The following is a 15,256-nucleotide window of genomic DNA, read 5'->3' as shown; positions in this document are numbered from 1 at the left end:
CACGAACGAGGAACCACGGAGCGCTTATCCTGGAAGTCGAGAAATTTTATTAGCGGACTGACAGCTACCGAATTTGGGATTGCGCGAAAAACGAATTGAAATAATTTATTGTAAACACGAACGAGGAACCACGGAGCGCTTATCCTGGAAGTCGAGTTTCACCGCGTAGCGGACCCGAAGCGCGGGATCCGGAAAGTTGAGAACCCGGTACTCGAAATACGTAGCGGACCCGAAGCGCGGGATCCGGGAGGTTGAGAACCCGGTACTCGAAATTTGCGGAGCGCGACTCTCATCCGTCCGCTCTACTGCGCGGTTGTTTCCCGACTGAGGAATTTGGCTGGCTGATTTTAAATTGGTGACGTCACTTTCTGAACATCCGACATCTAAACTTTGGTATTAAACTCTAATACTATGTATGATGATGTATGATGTACGATGTATGATGTATGAGGTATGATGATATGATATGATGTATAATGATTTTAGCTTTTACATTTCATACAAGAAATACACACTTCATCTCTCCTGCCGATTTCAGACTCAAGCGGCCAGGCCCTTCGATGGTCAGCCGTTGACTGAAGATATATTCTTCAGTGAACGGGTCGGCTAATAACGCTGCCGTTCTGCGACAGTTGGATGATGAAAGATTTCGCTCGTATCTTTCAAATGTGTGTTAAAATACACTCGAAGTTTTAAGCAGCTTCGTTCTTTCTCTCCCTATCACCTTTCTAGGCCTTTAAATCACTACGCAGCGTTAAATACTGTCTCATATACGAAGCATCCATTTCATCTCGTTCAGAATTAGCGCATCCGTTATGTATTGCAGTTACTCTGAATTTTTTTCCATCCGAATACTTTTCGAAAAACAATTCCGCTCCTCCGCCCAACGCAGATGCTTCACTTGCGACCAGCTAAACCAGCGTTTCGATTCTATGCCTATGAAAATTCAAGATCGAGAGAGCAAATGAAAAGTCGTTGGAATAATTTTGAATACTGATGTTATGGAATACATCGAGCGTGCCTCGAATAGAATCCCATTTCGAAATGAATAATTCTTCTCTTTTCATATCATAGCTAATCTAGTAATATAGGTCAATAGGATGGTTGGAGGTGTTCGGAAATGGTAGGAGGTGGTCGGCGCTGGCAGAAGGTGATAGGGGGTGGTCGAAAGTGGCCATTGATGGTCGTAGGTGGCAGGGGGAGGTAGGAGCTGTTCGAAAATGGTAGGACATTTCAAAAGTTAAAGTCGACGATGATCCGGTGCATCAATTTTATCGTTACAGATTTTCTTTTCCCATGAGCCATAAAGTATTCAACAACGATAATGCAGTCCTTAAAATTCATCATTCATCTCTGTCTGGAAAGCTAATTCGCAAGGCGTGGTATTCTATTCTATTTGCATTATTAGAAAAATACCCGTACTCTACATACACTGTTTCTAATCTTTTGCTACATTTGGTTGAATCCCCATGCTTCTACAGCACGAATAGTCGGAAATGTTTTTCATTATCCATAATAAAATAAAAGAAGTAACAAAGCTTAAATTTATTGTCAAAGCTCTAATGAATACATCAAACTGCGGTCGAATCAATTCATTTATTATTTGCACATGACCTCTGTATATTTGATAAATTATTCCTAAATACATTGAAACATATGTATTTATAATGAAATATCATGCAACGGGCTGTGTAAAGTATAAACTATAATTTCTATCGAATAGCTGCTTTTATGTCAACAGGGCTTTGAGACTCAGTTCAGTTCGTCCTCCTCCTCGTCCACCTCCGACCACCTCCAACAATCGCGAACCACCTCGAACAACCACCGATAACCACCTCGGGTTGTACCTGGAATAGCGATAAATATTTTCAGTATAAGAACACATCAAAAACATTACGTAAGGATTCATATAATCACAGGTTTTGTTTTTTGGCTGTAACTTTCGATGCGTTGATAGCAGCGTATTGGGACTGCGCCCAATCGATTTCTCTCGCAAAATTACTTCGGAATAGTGCATGAAAGAATTTATTCCAGCACTTTTTAGAATCGCCAAAATTTTCGCCAAAAATGCAAAGGGGTTAGCCTTACTTTTTCTTCATTTTTGGAGCCGAAAATTTTTGATCTCAGATTAGATTTGAATGACCCTCACCTGACTAATCGGACCCTCAGGAACTCAGAAAACGCAGCAAAAAGAGCGTGGGACCAAGAGGAGAGAAATGGCGAGCAAAAAAGCACCTGCTGAAAAATGTCGAAAACTCAGGTTCTCGTTTTCTGGCTGTAACTTTTGATGCGTTGATCGCAGCGTGTTAGTACTACGCCCAATCGAATTTCGCTATGTCCAGGCATAGCGTCTTGTCTATAAGAGTAACCGAAACAAATAAGTGGATACATGAAAAATATTATATTTTCTAAGTATCAAGTATTTGACTTCCCACGTCTGGAAATCAACTTCGGCCCCTTGAAGCAAAAGTACTGTTCAATTATCGTGCTCATTGTCATGCAGATTTAGCATCGCGTTAACTGCTTCATCTAACCAATAAGCCACTTCCCAAGTAAATAGTAGAATGTGAGATGAAAATCTGACGAAATTATGAATAAATACGTTCCAGTCGGTTATTTTACGCGGAGCTTCGGACATGGTTTACTCAAATCTATTTTACTCTAATACATAAGTACCTTTACACGAGAGATTGGAAAAAGTCAGGTTGTATTTTCTCGGCGTGGGTAGTAAAGGAAAGAGTTTCTTCTGCGGCCCCTCCTCGCGGACCATCGCATCCCACCGCGATCTTCGGGTTAAAGCATTCTCTGTGTTCGCCAGTAAAAGCTCAGAATCCAACCAAGATCGGCACAGACGGCATCATGCATTTGGTGAGTACAAACACTCATCCACAATTTACGTTCCTTTGGCATCGCGGAAATTCGCTATGGTGCATTGGTAGTGGACTTCGTTTTGACTAACACGATTGGATGGTGATTGGTGTTCAGTGACAGTGCGTAAATCAAGGATTATTAAAATTTAAGGGTATCGTTACTGTGCAGACCGATTTTATGTAGGATTGCCACGCTGAATGTCTTGAGTGCGAATATTTTGCTCTATTTGTATTTGATTTTCTCGATTCATTCTCTCGTAGAATTTCAGAGAGGGCCGATGTGGAGTAAAAGTTTGGACAGAATAATCACTAACGCAAGCATCAAGCAAGGGTTCAATTCGAAACTATCAGGACCACAAAATAAAATTTACAATACTTACAACTAAAAGTGCAAAAATAAGAGTAACGTACGGTTCTTATAGTGGCAAAGATTTGCATTTTTGCCTACGTCTGTAATCTTGATTTAAGGATGGGTCTAGAATTGCTATCAACCAATTATGTTTATTTCAAGTTTTGATAAATTCGTACAACAGGGCGTAATTATCTAATAAAAAAATTGTAGACAAAAATTGGAAAATAATCAATTCTGATCGGCGGTTTTGATTCCATTATGTGAACTTCGGATCGGTGTACGTGAAGTCTTTAAAAAAAAGTGAAAGATTCAAGGATAAATTATACTATGTACGATCTTAACACTATAGTAATTTTCTTTCTCGCAGTCGGGAGACTTACAACGACTGTGAACCCATTACTTACCCATTATCGTTAAAAGAGCCGGTTGAACCGTGAGATCTCGAGTATCATCGCGTCTTATAAAAAAAACTGTGCTCCACTAATCATTTTCTGCAATTTACATGCGAGAATTGCGACCAGACAAAGAACTAGTCTATTTTCTAGCCGGGGTATTAAAATCAATGAAACGATTTCAGTGTATTATGGGAATATTTGTAAACTATATTTTCAAATAGTAAGTCTTCTTCGCCAGTGCGATTAGAGAGTTTCGGTCGAGATTTTCACTTTGAACAGCAGAACCCAGTGAAGATGTTAATATTTATAGAAAATATTAACGGCGCACGCGTTAAACAGGTAGAGTCGGTCAACTCATCGTCAGTTGTTTCAAGTGCTGGGAACTTGTTCGCATGTAAGCACATACGTGCTGTACGCGATATACCATATGCAGGTACGCGGAACTTTGCACACGCACATCTGCCGAGTGGTTTTAATTACGAGTGTATGCGTCGCTGCTTGGATGGAAAAAGAAAGTTGTCCCCTCGAAACGATGATGCTGAGAAGCCGTAATACCTCTTCACATTTCCATGCTCTTTGAGATTCCGCACGGCTCCCAGTTGAACGTTACGATACGATATCCAGCTTGGAAACGATCGCCATACGTCGATGCGCTTCCTTGATCGATCGCCCTTACAAGCCTTGTTTCTTTACTCAACTCTGTTGTATCGTTGACGTCGTACGTGCAATCTTGTTCAAATTGGCAAGCCTAGACACGAAATTAACATATCAGTTAGCACGCACATTACACGGTCGCTAGATTTTCAATTTCGAACCAAGTAGGCGGCTAGATTTTTAGCGCCCTAGTTCTCATGTAGGACGTTTCTTCCGGGAGATAACTCCAACACGGGGCTAATCGGTAATTCCTGCATACCTAGACGATAATTGCGTCAGGGTCTTCGTCAGGGAGAAGAACATTCGCGACGTCACGAAATACTTTGATGTTTCTAAGGGTCAAAGAGCATTTGCTATTACCTGGCCAAATTAGGAAATGACTAACAATAAAGTGAATCTTGCAGCATCGCTGTTAAACACGCGCGCACGTTGGCATACATACCGTAGTCGGCTGATTAGCTCCAATCCCTGCTTACCTATAGTCAGGCACGATTCTCGTTTGAACATTTTCGCAAGTTTCTCTTTTTTACCCTATTACCTACGGGCAATTCAAATGTCTTCCATGTATCCGATTACGAGTAAGATGATCTTCGTTAAAATCTCAAAGATCTGCCCGTCGAGTCATAACGTGTTACACGATGTTATATGTTACACGAACTAGTTTCTACTTCGTACTTGGTTCATTACCATATAGGTACGTCGTACATACATGCATTCGTAATCGTTTCCCCTCGGGCGAGAAATCTGGGCGTGTGGTCCGTCACACAGCGAGTCACGTCAGATAGACAAAGTTAATTTCGATCCCGTAGAGTGTTCACCACTATGCCTGCACATTATGTATTCATCGTTGTGAACAATTGAGAGGGCGTGAGGACGCGAGGACATGATTAAAAAAAAAAGAATATGTAACGTATGGAGATTCCGGCAAGCGTAAATATGGGAGTGGCTCTGAAGCTTCGGCTCCTTCATCGTCACTTTCCCCATCTCTGGAGAAGAGTCGTGAATTATTCGCGAAAGGGAAGGGGGAGGGCACGACATTCCGCAAGATAAAGTTCGCATCCTTTGCTCGAAGGTATAGTTTTGATTGCTAAAGGATCGCAAAGGTCAATTAGAATATGCTCATTACAATGAAGTAAGACTGAAATAAAAACGCTCAAACGAAATATCATGCGGTTCTCTCGCGTGTCTGCTGTAATAGACGAGGGTTCACACGCGTGTTAGATTTTCATTGTTGAACCTATCAATGTATAACTAACTCTATCACGGGTTTTCAGACTCACGTTGTTGTTAGAGTTGAGCAATTTTGATCGGTAAATATGCACCAACAATAAGAGAATAATATTCTCGACTTGAGGTTGAAAGATTAAGCTTTCGAAAGTGTAATTTCGAATACGTTTTTCTCTTGTCAGTGACGCAAGCCTGCGAATAAATTGCGTACGGTAGTCTTGAGTGATCGATATCTGGATCAGTACCCGACTTTCGCAATTAGCAACTCGTCTATTTTACACTGTCCAGGAATATGTTAATTTTATTTCAATAACAACACAAAATACGTCAAGTTTAATTATTGTAGGATGAATACAGGCATGTACCGACTACTGTTCAGAATTTCCAGAACACGTGTAGTCTTCTACTTGCGCGAATGGACTCATAACGTCTCGGCTTTCTCTGCACTCGTTGACGATGAGAGAACTGTGCGAGTGTCAATTTATTCAGGAAGTCAGCTCATACGCATCTTTAATAATATATATATAATATATGGACGAACGCGATCACGCTGAAAAGATTTAATCGTGCCTAAATCCAGGTGGTGAATTTTCAATTGATGATATTATACTAAAACCGACCGTCCATGTCACGCTAATGACCAATGCCGAACGACTAGTAGCTTCCTCATGTAACTGAACACATCTTGAATAAATGAATAAACAAACTCCTGCACGCGGATCTTCTTAACGTACGGCTTTAAGGTTGGAATAACGGAGTCCACTTTCTCCCGCAGCTGTCGTTGTGTGCTGTTGTATTGAAGACCCCGATGCACGCTGGAGTATACACCGTATATTATCCGACATCGGGACTTGGGCCTCGTTACTGTTCGGTCGGGCTCGCGTTTATCCCAAGTCAATTGATGCCCCTGCAGAAATTCTAGGCCACGTACAGTCGGGAAATATTTGCAACGGATTCATCGGTCACAGATAATTTGCTTGCTTATTCAATGAAAACAATTTGAATTCGCCAAATATTTCCTTGCAGCTTTCTCGAGTTATATTGGAATGTGCATTCGAGATAAGGGCAAAAAATCTCTTGCTGCAAATATGCCCAATTCGCATTATTACACAGTAATACCTTTGCTGTTTCGACTATTACTCCATCGGGTACAAATTTAGAAAAAATTTTTTAAATAACGCAAAGTTGCGCATGTATATGTCCTCGGTGTCAATGGCAATCTCATTAATGCTCTCAGTCACGGTGCGATCCGGCTTCTTCGTGTTTGATGAAAAATATGTCGGCTTTATTGCAGCTATTACATGTTATTACAGTTATCATAGCGTCCTCCATCTCTAATAGGTAGATGTGTTTATTCGTACGATTACCGAGTCGGCTTCAGTACAGGTGTGCTAAGGACATACATGGGTAAATGCACCGGTTAACAACCGTTTCAATACACTTATTATAACATCCGCAACGTCATTATCCTTGTCACCTGCTTCCACCGGTCATTAACTAGTGTCAGACATTTACCGCATTATACGATGCTGCCTGTTCATTTGACGGATGGTTTATTTTGTGAAGGAATTTAAGGAGTGTGCCTTTCGCAAATTTCAAAAGGCTTTATGTATCTGGACTATGTTCTTCTTTTCTACAGATCGTACTGGAATATTCTGATTAGGTATTTTCTTTTGAAGCACGACGACAAAGAAAGAGTAACATGTATCACCTTACTTAGTTGAGCTTAAAAGTTACGAAAGGAGTGAAATAATGTAAGGTAGCGTTTCCCTTACAGTAAGATTATCATCCACTCGTAAATGAAGGGACGTAGGGACTGTGCAGGAAACGTGTCCAAGAAGTAGTTTTGGCAAGGTTGTGTTACACTGGCATTAAAGTAAATAATTATCTGGGTTGTCAAGAAGCATAATTATGCGACATTACATAGTTACCGCGCGCTGGGTTGGTCTTGATTTGAATGCGAAGACGCCTTCTGAAGAGATGATGATCTTCTGCCGTCAAATAAATAAAGTTCGTGTAAGTAGAAAGTGGTGGAACAAACTCGGTATTTTCCACTCAATGATTATTATTCACAATAAATTTTTACTAGATTAGCTTGAATTTGGAACGTGTGAACTCGTTTGATCGGACTTAACGTCGCAGGTGTGAAAATTTATGCCTACAAATCCGAAAGAATCCGAAAGTTTGATCTCAAGTATAAATCAGAATAAGTCGTCGAAAATTCACCGATTCCCGTGGTCGTTTGACTTTTTATTTAATAAGTGAAAAGAAATTCGTGAACAGGTGCAGAGTGGAAATTAGGAATTTGCATTCCTCTGTAGCATGGGGCTGCCTATGTGTGTTCCGTCTTTCGCTTAAAGCTCAGCAAACACACGCGACAACGTGCCAGGGCATTGATTCCCTGTATTTACATGTTTATGCAAGTACAGGCAACAAGTTTCGCTCACACGGGCGATCCTTGCTACGTACGAATATGCCGCTCATCCATTTCCGGAAAAAATACCCACGTGTGTACACCATAGCACCAACTCCGTCTCACGGACGCGCGTGTACAGGTATTTATAACCAACACACCGGGATTCAACTCCTCAAGCATGTTAGTACGTACATGCGGAGGCACGTAATTCGTGAGAGAGATCGAGTGAAACGTCTTGCGCCTCGAGCCAATCGCGGTATATTAACAACCGCGACGACGAATTCTCATATCTATTGGCATTTCCCATTCATCATAGGAGGTTCCGGCGTTACATTCAAAAAACTTTCGAAAACGATTCGATTTCATTACCACCGAATAACATAAACTTCCGATTTTGCTTTCAATGCCAGCCGTTACCCTTGAGAAACCGAATGCCGTGGATCAAATAATTTTCATATGATGTTGCTTTCTGGTTGTGTCACTCTCTTTGCGAGACTTATCAAGTCCCTGCTCACTGTGGTGAGCGATTACAATGATCAGGACGGTGCTTTTGTGCTTTTGGCAGTTTCGCGTCCGTCGTTTAACTCACCGTTTTTCATGATTACCCGCAATGTTGTAACGGTGACATGTTACAGCAGTTTATACGTATGTACATGTATAGGATCCCTGCGGTATATTTATACGGGTACTTCACGATGCCTCGAAACTTTCCCACGTTGGAATAAGTTGTCATTGTTGTTGCGAATAAGGAGATTGTTATCGAAATGAGTAGCACAAGATAAGGCATGAAATTATGTAAAAAGTATGACAGTCTTGTGCAATCAGCTGTAGTGGATGAGGGCATGTCTGAGTACATATTGAAATAGTTTTTAAAACGAGTGAGACGGTAGACTGCAATAACCTGGGAAATGAATCATTCACCTCAAAAGCTATTTCGGGGTTAATTAATGCTGAAGCAGTAACAAAGCTTACGAGTCATACGTAATCATTTCACGCAGTTAGAGTTACTAAAACGATAAATATCCTGCATTCATGTATGCACTGGAATGTGAATCTGCAAGCTTTTATACCTACTTGAGGCGTTTAACATGTACCATAACTATCAAGATAAATTATATTTAATTACTGAGTATAACTTACTGAGTATAACTTACTGAAGTTGGAATATTCAGCACACGCAGGTGCGTAGGCCATAAAATCTGCATACCCACAAAGATGCGAACTCCTCCCAGTATTTACAGCTAGCCCGCATGTTGTTTGCTTGACACTTTCACCCCAAGGAGAAATCTCTCGTTAAATCTACAGATGATTCGTGGCTCGGAAATCGCTAGCATGGAATCTTGGAAAACAAAAACCAGGTTCATGATTTATATTTACTGCAAGCATTCGTGTAATACACCATGTCTTGTTGCGTTACTAACCGATTCGTTAATTTTATAGTAATTATGGATCTGAAGCGGAATAAATTATTGATTGCAGCTAGCACAGAAAAGTCTCTATTATTATGTTCAAGTTGATTACTGGTCTTATCTAGACCCAGATCTATCGATGTATATGGACAAGGTACAACCAATAAACTGATGCTCACAGACAGACATCCAGAAAAGGGGAATTTAAACGAGATAATAAAATAATAGAGGCAGATTCGGAGTAATTTTTATTTACACATTATTTATTACATTACATTATATATTACATATGACATATTCACGATAAATCGTATAATAATTAGGTACGTCAGAAATAAAAAGATCCGTTCGTACTCGATAGTAATTCGTTGTGACCACCGGATATATCGATGACCCTTATGTGGCTTGGTATTTGAACAAGGTTTAATTTGCGGTCTTAAATTGAAGTACACAGAACCGGTGACTTACTCGAACCTACTGTAAAAATAAATTTTTATTACTTACTACGGATGGCTTTTAACTTTCCAGCTTTCGTGCGTATAACGTTCGTGATACAAATAATCGTTTTCATCATCTACCCAGCATGAATCGTTTACAATGCAAATGAGTAGGTATACGTACTTAACCATTTGATCATTGACGACACGGAGTTTTGTTCACTAGAAATATGACGGAGTTCTGAGATGAGCATAGAAAGTTTACGGTGGACGCTTACGGTTATATACCTTTTCAACCTATCACTATAAAGCTTGACTCCAGCTTTGTGAGTAATAAAGAAAGGTCAAAACCGAATCCAATTACATGCTCGTAAAAAAAATTACTATCCGATTACCCCGTTTATGTCCCCGTAATTATTTCGTGTTCAAAGACCTCCAGTGATAAATAACAATGAATAAAAATTGTTGGTTGCATAATGGTCGTGAATTATTGAAATCTTATCGAACCATTACCTCAGCTGGAACCGAGATGTGATATGGTTGCTTGACTTTATCACGTGTGAAGGATGCTTGTGTAATTTTAACGTACCCATATAAATGTTAACACGATTGTTACGAGAATCGAATTTTTGATGAACCGATAAACATTTTTTACAAGACAGTTTTCTTGTGAATTAATTCTTTGAATAAAAAAAAAAACAGAAGTAGTAAAATATTGCCGAGTTACGGCAAACACAAATTAACATCACACTTTACAGACGCGCATACAGTATCTCAAGATGGTGGGACACGCCCGAGGCTAAAAAATACTTTCTAGCTGATGGACGAGGTTCAGCAATCCATTAATCTTCAAAATAACTATACCCTCACAGTACTTGTTCCGTAATGCTTGCTAAATTTTCACTTTCGGATGGTTTCACTTTCAAGGATTCTATGGGGACGTGGAAATGTCATCGCATAAAATTTGAGATTCCGGACATAGTTTTTTATTTTTTACTGTAATTGTTTCATCTTTATTGTTATTACGTGCTACCGGTTGCAATGCGTACGTTTTTTCTCTACACACACCAACCAATTAACGAGCTCGAATATTTAAAACGGATTTCGACTTAACGTTAAAGTGCTGCACACGTGTAATAAAACTAATTTGATTTGTTTTTTTTTTTTACCTTTCGCAGCAATTATCGGCAATCTTCTTGGCAGTGGTGGCTATCATCGTAGTAGCTACGGAAGGTGAAGTTCCAATTGCGAATGATGATGGAAGAGGGCCACCGGTCAAACTCGATAAAAACCTTCGCCGGGCACTTTTGAAGGCACTTGCTGATCTGGAGGCTGAGTCTGCTGAACAACGAAAAAACAATGAAGACGTGAGTGAGGATTTCTTTGACGAAGGAACACCAGCGGCAAGTATCGTGACGACGATACCTCAGCTACCGCTAAGCGAATTGAACAAGAATTATTCGAGCAGTCAGAAGTCGACGATTTCCTTCAATGGTTTCCTAGGGGAAGGAGAATTTCCGAATGAGGAAAAACTCCAGAACTCCACCTTTGTCGAAGTCGACAAGTACACTTTTTCATCACCTGCGAAACAAAATAAAATCTCCGTCACTCACCAAGAACTGAAATCACCAAAGGTTCACGATCTCATTTCTGCTGAGAAATCGTCTGCTGTCCACTTGAAAAATCCTCTACTCGTCGCCGACGATATTGACAAGGATCAAGGTACAAGAAGCATCAAGAACTCTGCCTTTTCGGTGAACAGTGTACAGAGCGTGTCTTCGAAGCCGACAACCCAGCAGGCAGAGACCTTGAGCCGTAGCGCGTCGAACAACATTGCTGCTGCGGAGAACTCCTTGGTAGCTCCAAGGCCAACAGCATCCAGTTTGACATCCAAATCTAAATTGAAAAATAGTTCTTCGTCCAGCGATTCAACCAAGAATGATAACTCGGGGGAGAAACTTGACGACAATCAGGAAGTCAAGATATTCCAAGCTCCATTAGTTGCTGCGTTCACGGTGCAGCAAGACGAACGTGGAATTCCCAAGAGTGTCGTTCCCATCTACAGAGCCAGCGGCGACGGCCAAGCATTGACACTTCAAGAACAACTCGAGTTCAAACAACAGCAGCTGGAGAAACAACTTGCCGAGCTTCAGAGGCAACAACTTCAACAGACTCAATTTTTGGCCAGACAACAACAGCTTTACGAGGAACAATTGCGGTTCAAGCAGCAGCAGCAACAGCAGATATTCCTCCGGGAACAGGCCAGACTCAAACAACTTGAAGAACAGAGGATCTATCAACAGCAAATACAACAGCAGCAACATCAACAACGTCTACAACAGGCTAATTTTGATCAAAACAGTCTACTCACTCTACAATCTGCCTTTGATAAGCCCGGTGTGCAATTGGAACCAAGCGTCTCACTGCAACTCCCGAGCCTGGCTAATCCACCCTCGTTCCTAAACAACTATCAGGAGCAACGCCGTCTTCAACAACTACAGCAACAGCAACAGCAGCAGCAACGTCAACGCTTACAGCAGCAGCAGCAGCAGCAGCAACAACAACAGCTGCAACAACAACTGCAGCAACAGCAGATATTACAGCAGAGCTTCGGAGCTTTTCCAGTAACTGAATTCCAGACTCCTGCTGTGTCCGTTCCGAGGTTCAACAGACAAGAACTTTTTGGTTCGACTGGCAACTTTGGCTTCAATGACAACAACAACATCAACAACTTCAACGCCAGAGGCAACTTTGGGAGTAGCCAATTTAACGCCCCATCGAGAAACAGTCAGAACTTTGGTTTCAACGGATTCAATCAATTCAGGGAAACTAGACCGCAAACTCCGGCGAGACAAATTCAACATCTCCTCTATCAGTCTGGAGTGGCATCAGACTTGGGTAACACCCGAGGATCTGGGAGTGCCGAAGACTTGAATATCGTCTCTAAAGTTCTGGCATTGAACGTAGGCGCCCTTCCATCGAACAGCATTCAATTTGGTGCGTCTAAACGAGTGTCTAGTTTCGCGAAGCCACCAAACGACGCGTGATGTGCCTGAAACTTAAGGGTCTGAGGAACTTTAACGCTCAACGAGGGTCATAAGCCTACATGCAAAGTTATATTCAAATAGTGGAATTGAATCGGTTCTTTCACACCGTCAATACACCTACCTTAGAACCGCGATTATTGCAGTCTAAAGCTGTGACTCAACGGTATGTATCAAATGTTACCACAGCATGCGTGTATGCGAGATCCTAAGACCTTTAGAATAGATTCACAAATTAATTATAGAATATACAGATCATTGAAATTACTCACATGCCCCAAATACTCACCGACCATATTGAAATTTCCATCTTGTCATGAATTCCGTAAGAATTAAACTGCCAAACGCTTACGACGACTGTATAGCTGACATTTGGCGTCGAAGCTATAGCAAGTATTCTATGAGAGAAAGAGAAATTTGTAATGACATGTCTTAGAAACCTCGAACACAGTAAAAACTTCATCGTGTGCACAATGCATTTCTACTTAATATTTTCTATTTGGGTGTCACTGCCAATGTAATCTGAGAAACGTTCAAATAGGAATTTCATGCAAAGTAATGGTCGGATCCGATGCTTTGCGCACTACAATCGCTTGCTATCTTTCTGAAATTGAATATTAGTAAATGGCACTCTGTCATTAGATCATCGACACTCGCTCTTTTTCCATTCACGTCAGTACCGTAGAACACAAGATCTAAAATTTCACATATTTCCTATTTCCATGGGACGCAATAGTTTACGAGGAAAAAGAAGTCGTGGTGAAACTTATTCAGAAAAGATTCCTATCTCAAATATAAATTCTAAAATGTATGCATAATGAAAAAAAATATACATCTTTTCACTAGAGATTTCAAAATGCTTCCGGCGCGGTAGTTGGGAAATTATTACTTGAACAAATGACAATTCATAGGCACCGAGTATGTGCGAAGATAAATCATCTATCGCGCATAGTTCTATTGAGAAATGCTGACGTATGAATTGCAGAATTGTTTCGTAATCACAACGCATCATTCCCATAGCGATTCGTTCCATCGTGAGATGATTGTAATTAATAATTTTTGTCAGTGGTGATCACACGGCACGTAAAAAATGATAGCATATCTCACGTTCGGATAATGTGTGAACCACGCTATCGCTACTGTTAAGCAACGTAGAGATCGACTAACAAAATTAACTTCTCAACTAGCCTGACAGGCTGTGCAGGTACGCACACCATATATTAGGCATAGAAATGAATTGCCATTAATGATGAATATACACTTTCGCTTCGGTGACTGCTGCGCTCGGAAGTACAATGCAAGGTGTCTCCCGGGATTTCGTATCATGTCTGGATAATCCTCCTCCTTCTGTCCTCAATTTCACACACCTATGTCCGGCATGGATTTCAGTTTACGATTTCTCTCAGTGAATAGCTATCGACGTTAGTTTATTATATTTTTAACAATGATATCCGAATGCGACGAACAAGCTCATAAGTTCCCGTATAGCATATCCGCACTAGGTGCTATAGTAGATTTATAATTCACTTTAATTAAATTTCGAAAATTAAACATACTAATTCGTCAATAGTTTTACGTTGCAGTTGTAAGAATCTATAGTTCTAAGAATTAGAAGTAGAGATTTTATGTTATGAATAATATTAAGTTGTAGAAATGTTCGCTTATAATTTATATCGTTCTGCTAATATTGTTATCTACAAATATCTCTGTATAAATGCCAATAAATATTAATTTACTTGAGTCCCTAATTATTAATTAGCACCGCACGTGATCACATATGTTTTACATTTAAATTTTTTATGAAAGTTCTTCATTTCGAATTCAGGTAGCGAGTGGTCTCGCTTCACTTTGATTATCGAAAATGTAATTTATATTTTAATTACTCGATTAAACTGATTGGATCATTCCACCGTATAGATAGGTATACCTATCTAATTTCCTAAACTATTTGAAAGCAGCTTAGTTACAATCACTTACCGAACCACGTGTGAGGAGTCGTAATATCGAAAATTACTTCAATAATCAGAGATAATCGAGGCTAGGAAAACCGGTCTCAGTTAATAAAATAGTGAATATAATTAAACGGTTGGCATTTTCGGTAAAGTTTAAGAAAGTTTTTCAGTAAGAAATTTATACACTTTATTTATTTTGCCAGGCAATAGTCCTACATTGAGCACTTATCAAATGATCAAAAACACAAAAGCTGAAAGTATTGAAGTTATAAACAAAACCTTATTGTTTGTAGATATTGAGCTTCGTTTCAAATCACTCCAAAATGATTAAAGACATAGAATGTTCGTTTTAATTCAATTTACGATAGTTCATTTTATCAAGAAGAATATGTTCTACAAATTCGCGCAACCACTTTTCTTTAACATGCTGGTATCGTTAAATATTGCATCTTGCAATATTACACCGAGTTTAATTACGACCATTAAATGGGAATGTTGAA

At 40.1% G+C, this 15,256-nt stretch overlaps 1 protein-coding gene across 1 annotated transcript; it reads left to right on the top strand.

Moving 5' to 3' along the window:
- The first annotated feature begins 2,798 nt into the window (after positions 1-2,798).
- Positions 2,799-14,586, top strand: LOC124299910 (putative uncharacterized protein DDB_G0271606). Its single transcript, XM_046753347.1, has 2 exons — positions 2,799-2,868; positions 10,939-14,586. The coding sequence occupies exons 1-2, from the start codon at positions 2,860-2,862 to the stop codon at positions 12,805-12,807; spliced, it is 1,878 nt and encodes a 625-aa protein (XP_046609303.1). The 5' UTR covers positions 2,799-2,859; the 3' UTR covers positions 12,808-14,586.
- Positions 14,587-15,256: the final 670 nt, after the last annotated feature.

Source organism: Neodiprion virginianus, chromosome 3 (assembly GCF_021901495.1).
Source record: "Neodiprion virginianus isolate iyNeoVirg1 chromosome 3, iyNeoVirg1.1, whole genome shotgun sequence".
In the NCBI taxonomy this organism is placed as follows: Eukaryota; Metazoa; Arthropoda; class Insecta; order Hymenoptera; family Diprionidae; genus Neodiprion; species Neodiprion virginianus.
This window is presented reverse-complemented; position numbering and strand designations above follow the sequence as displayed.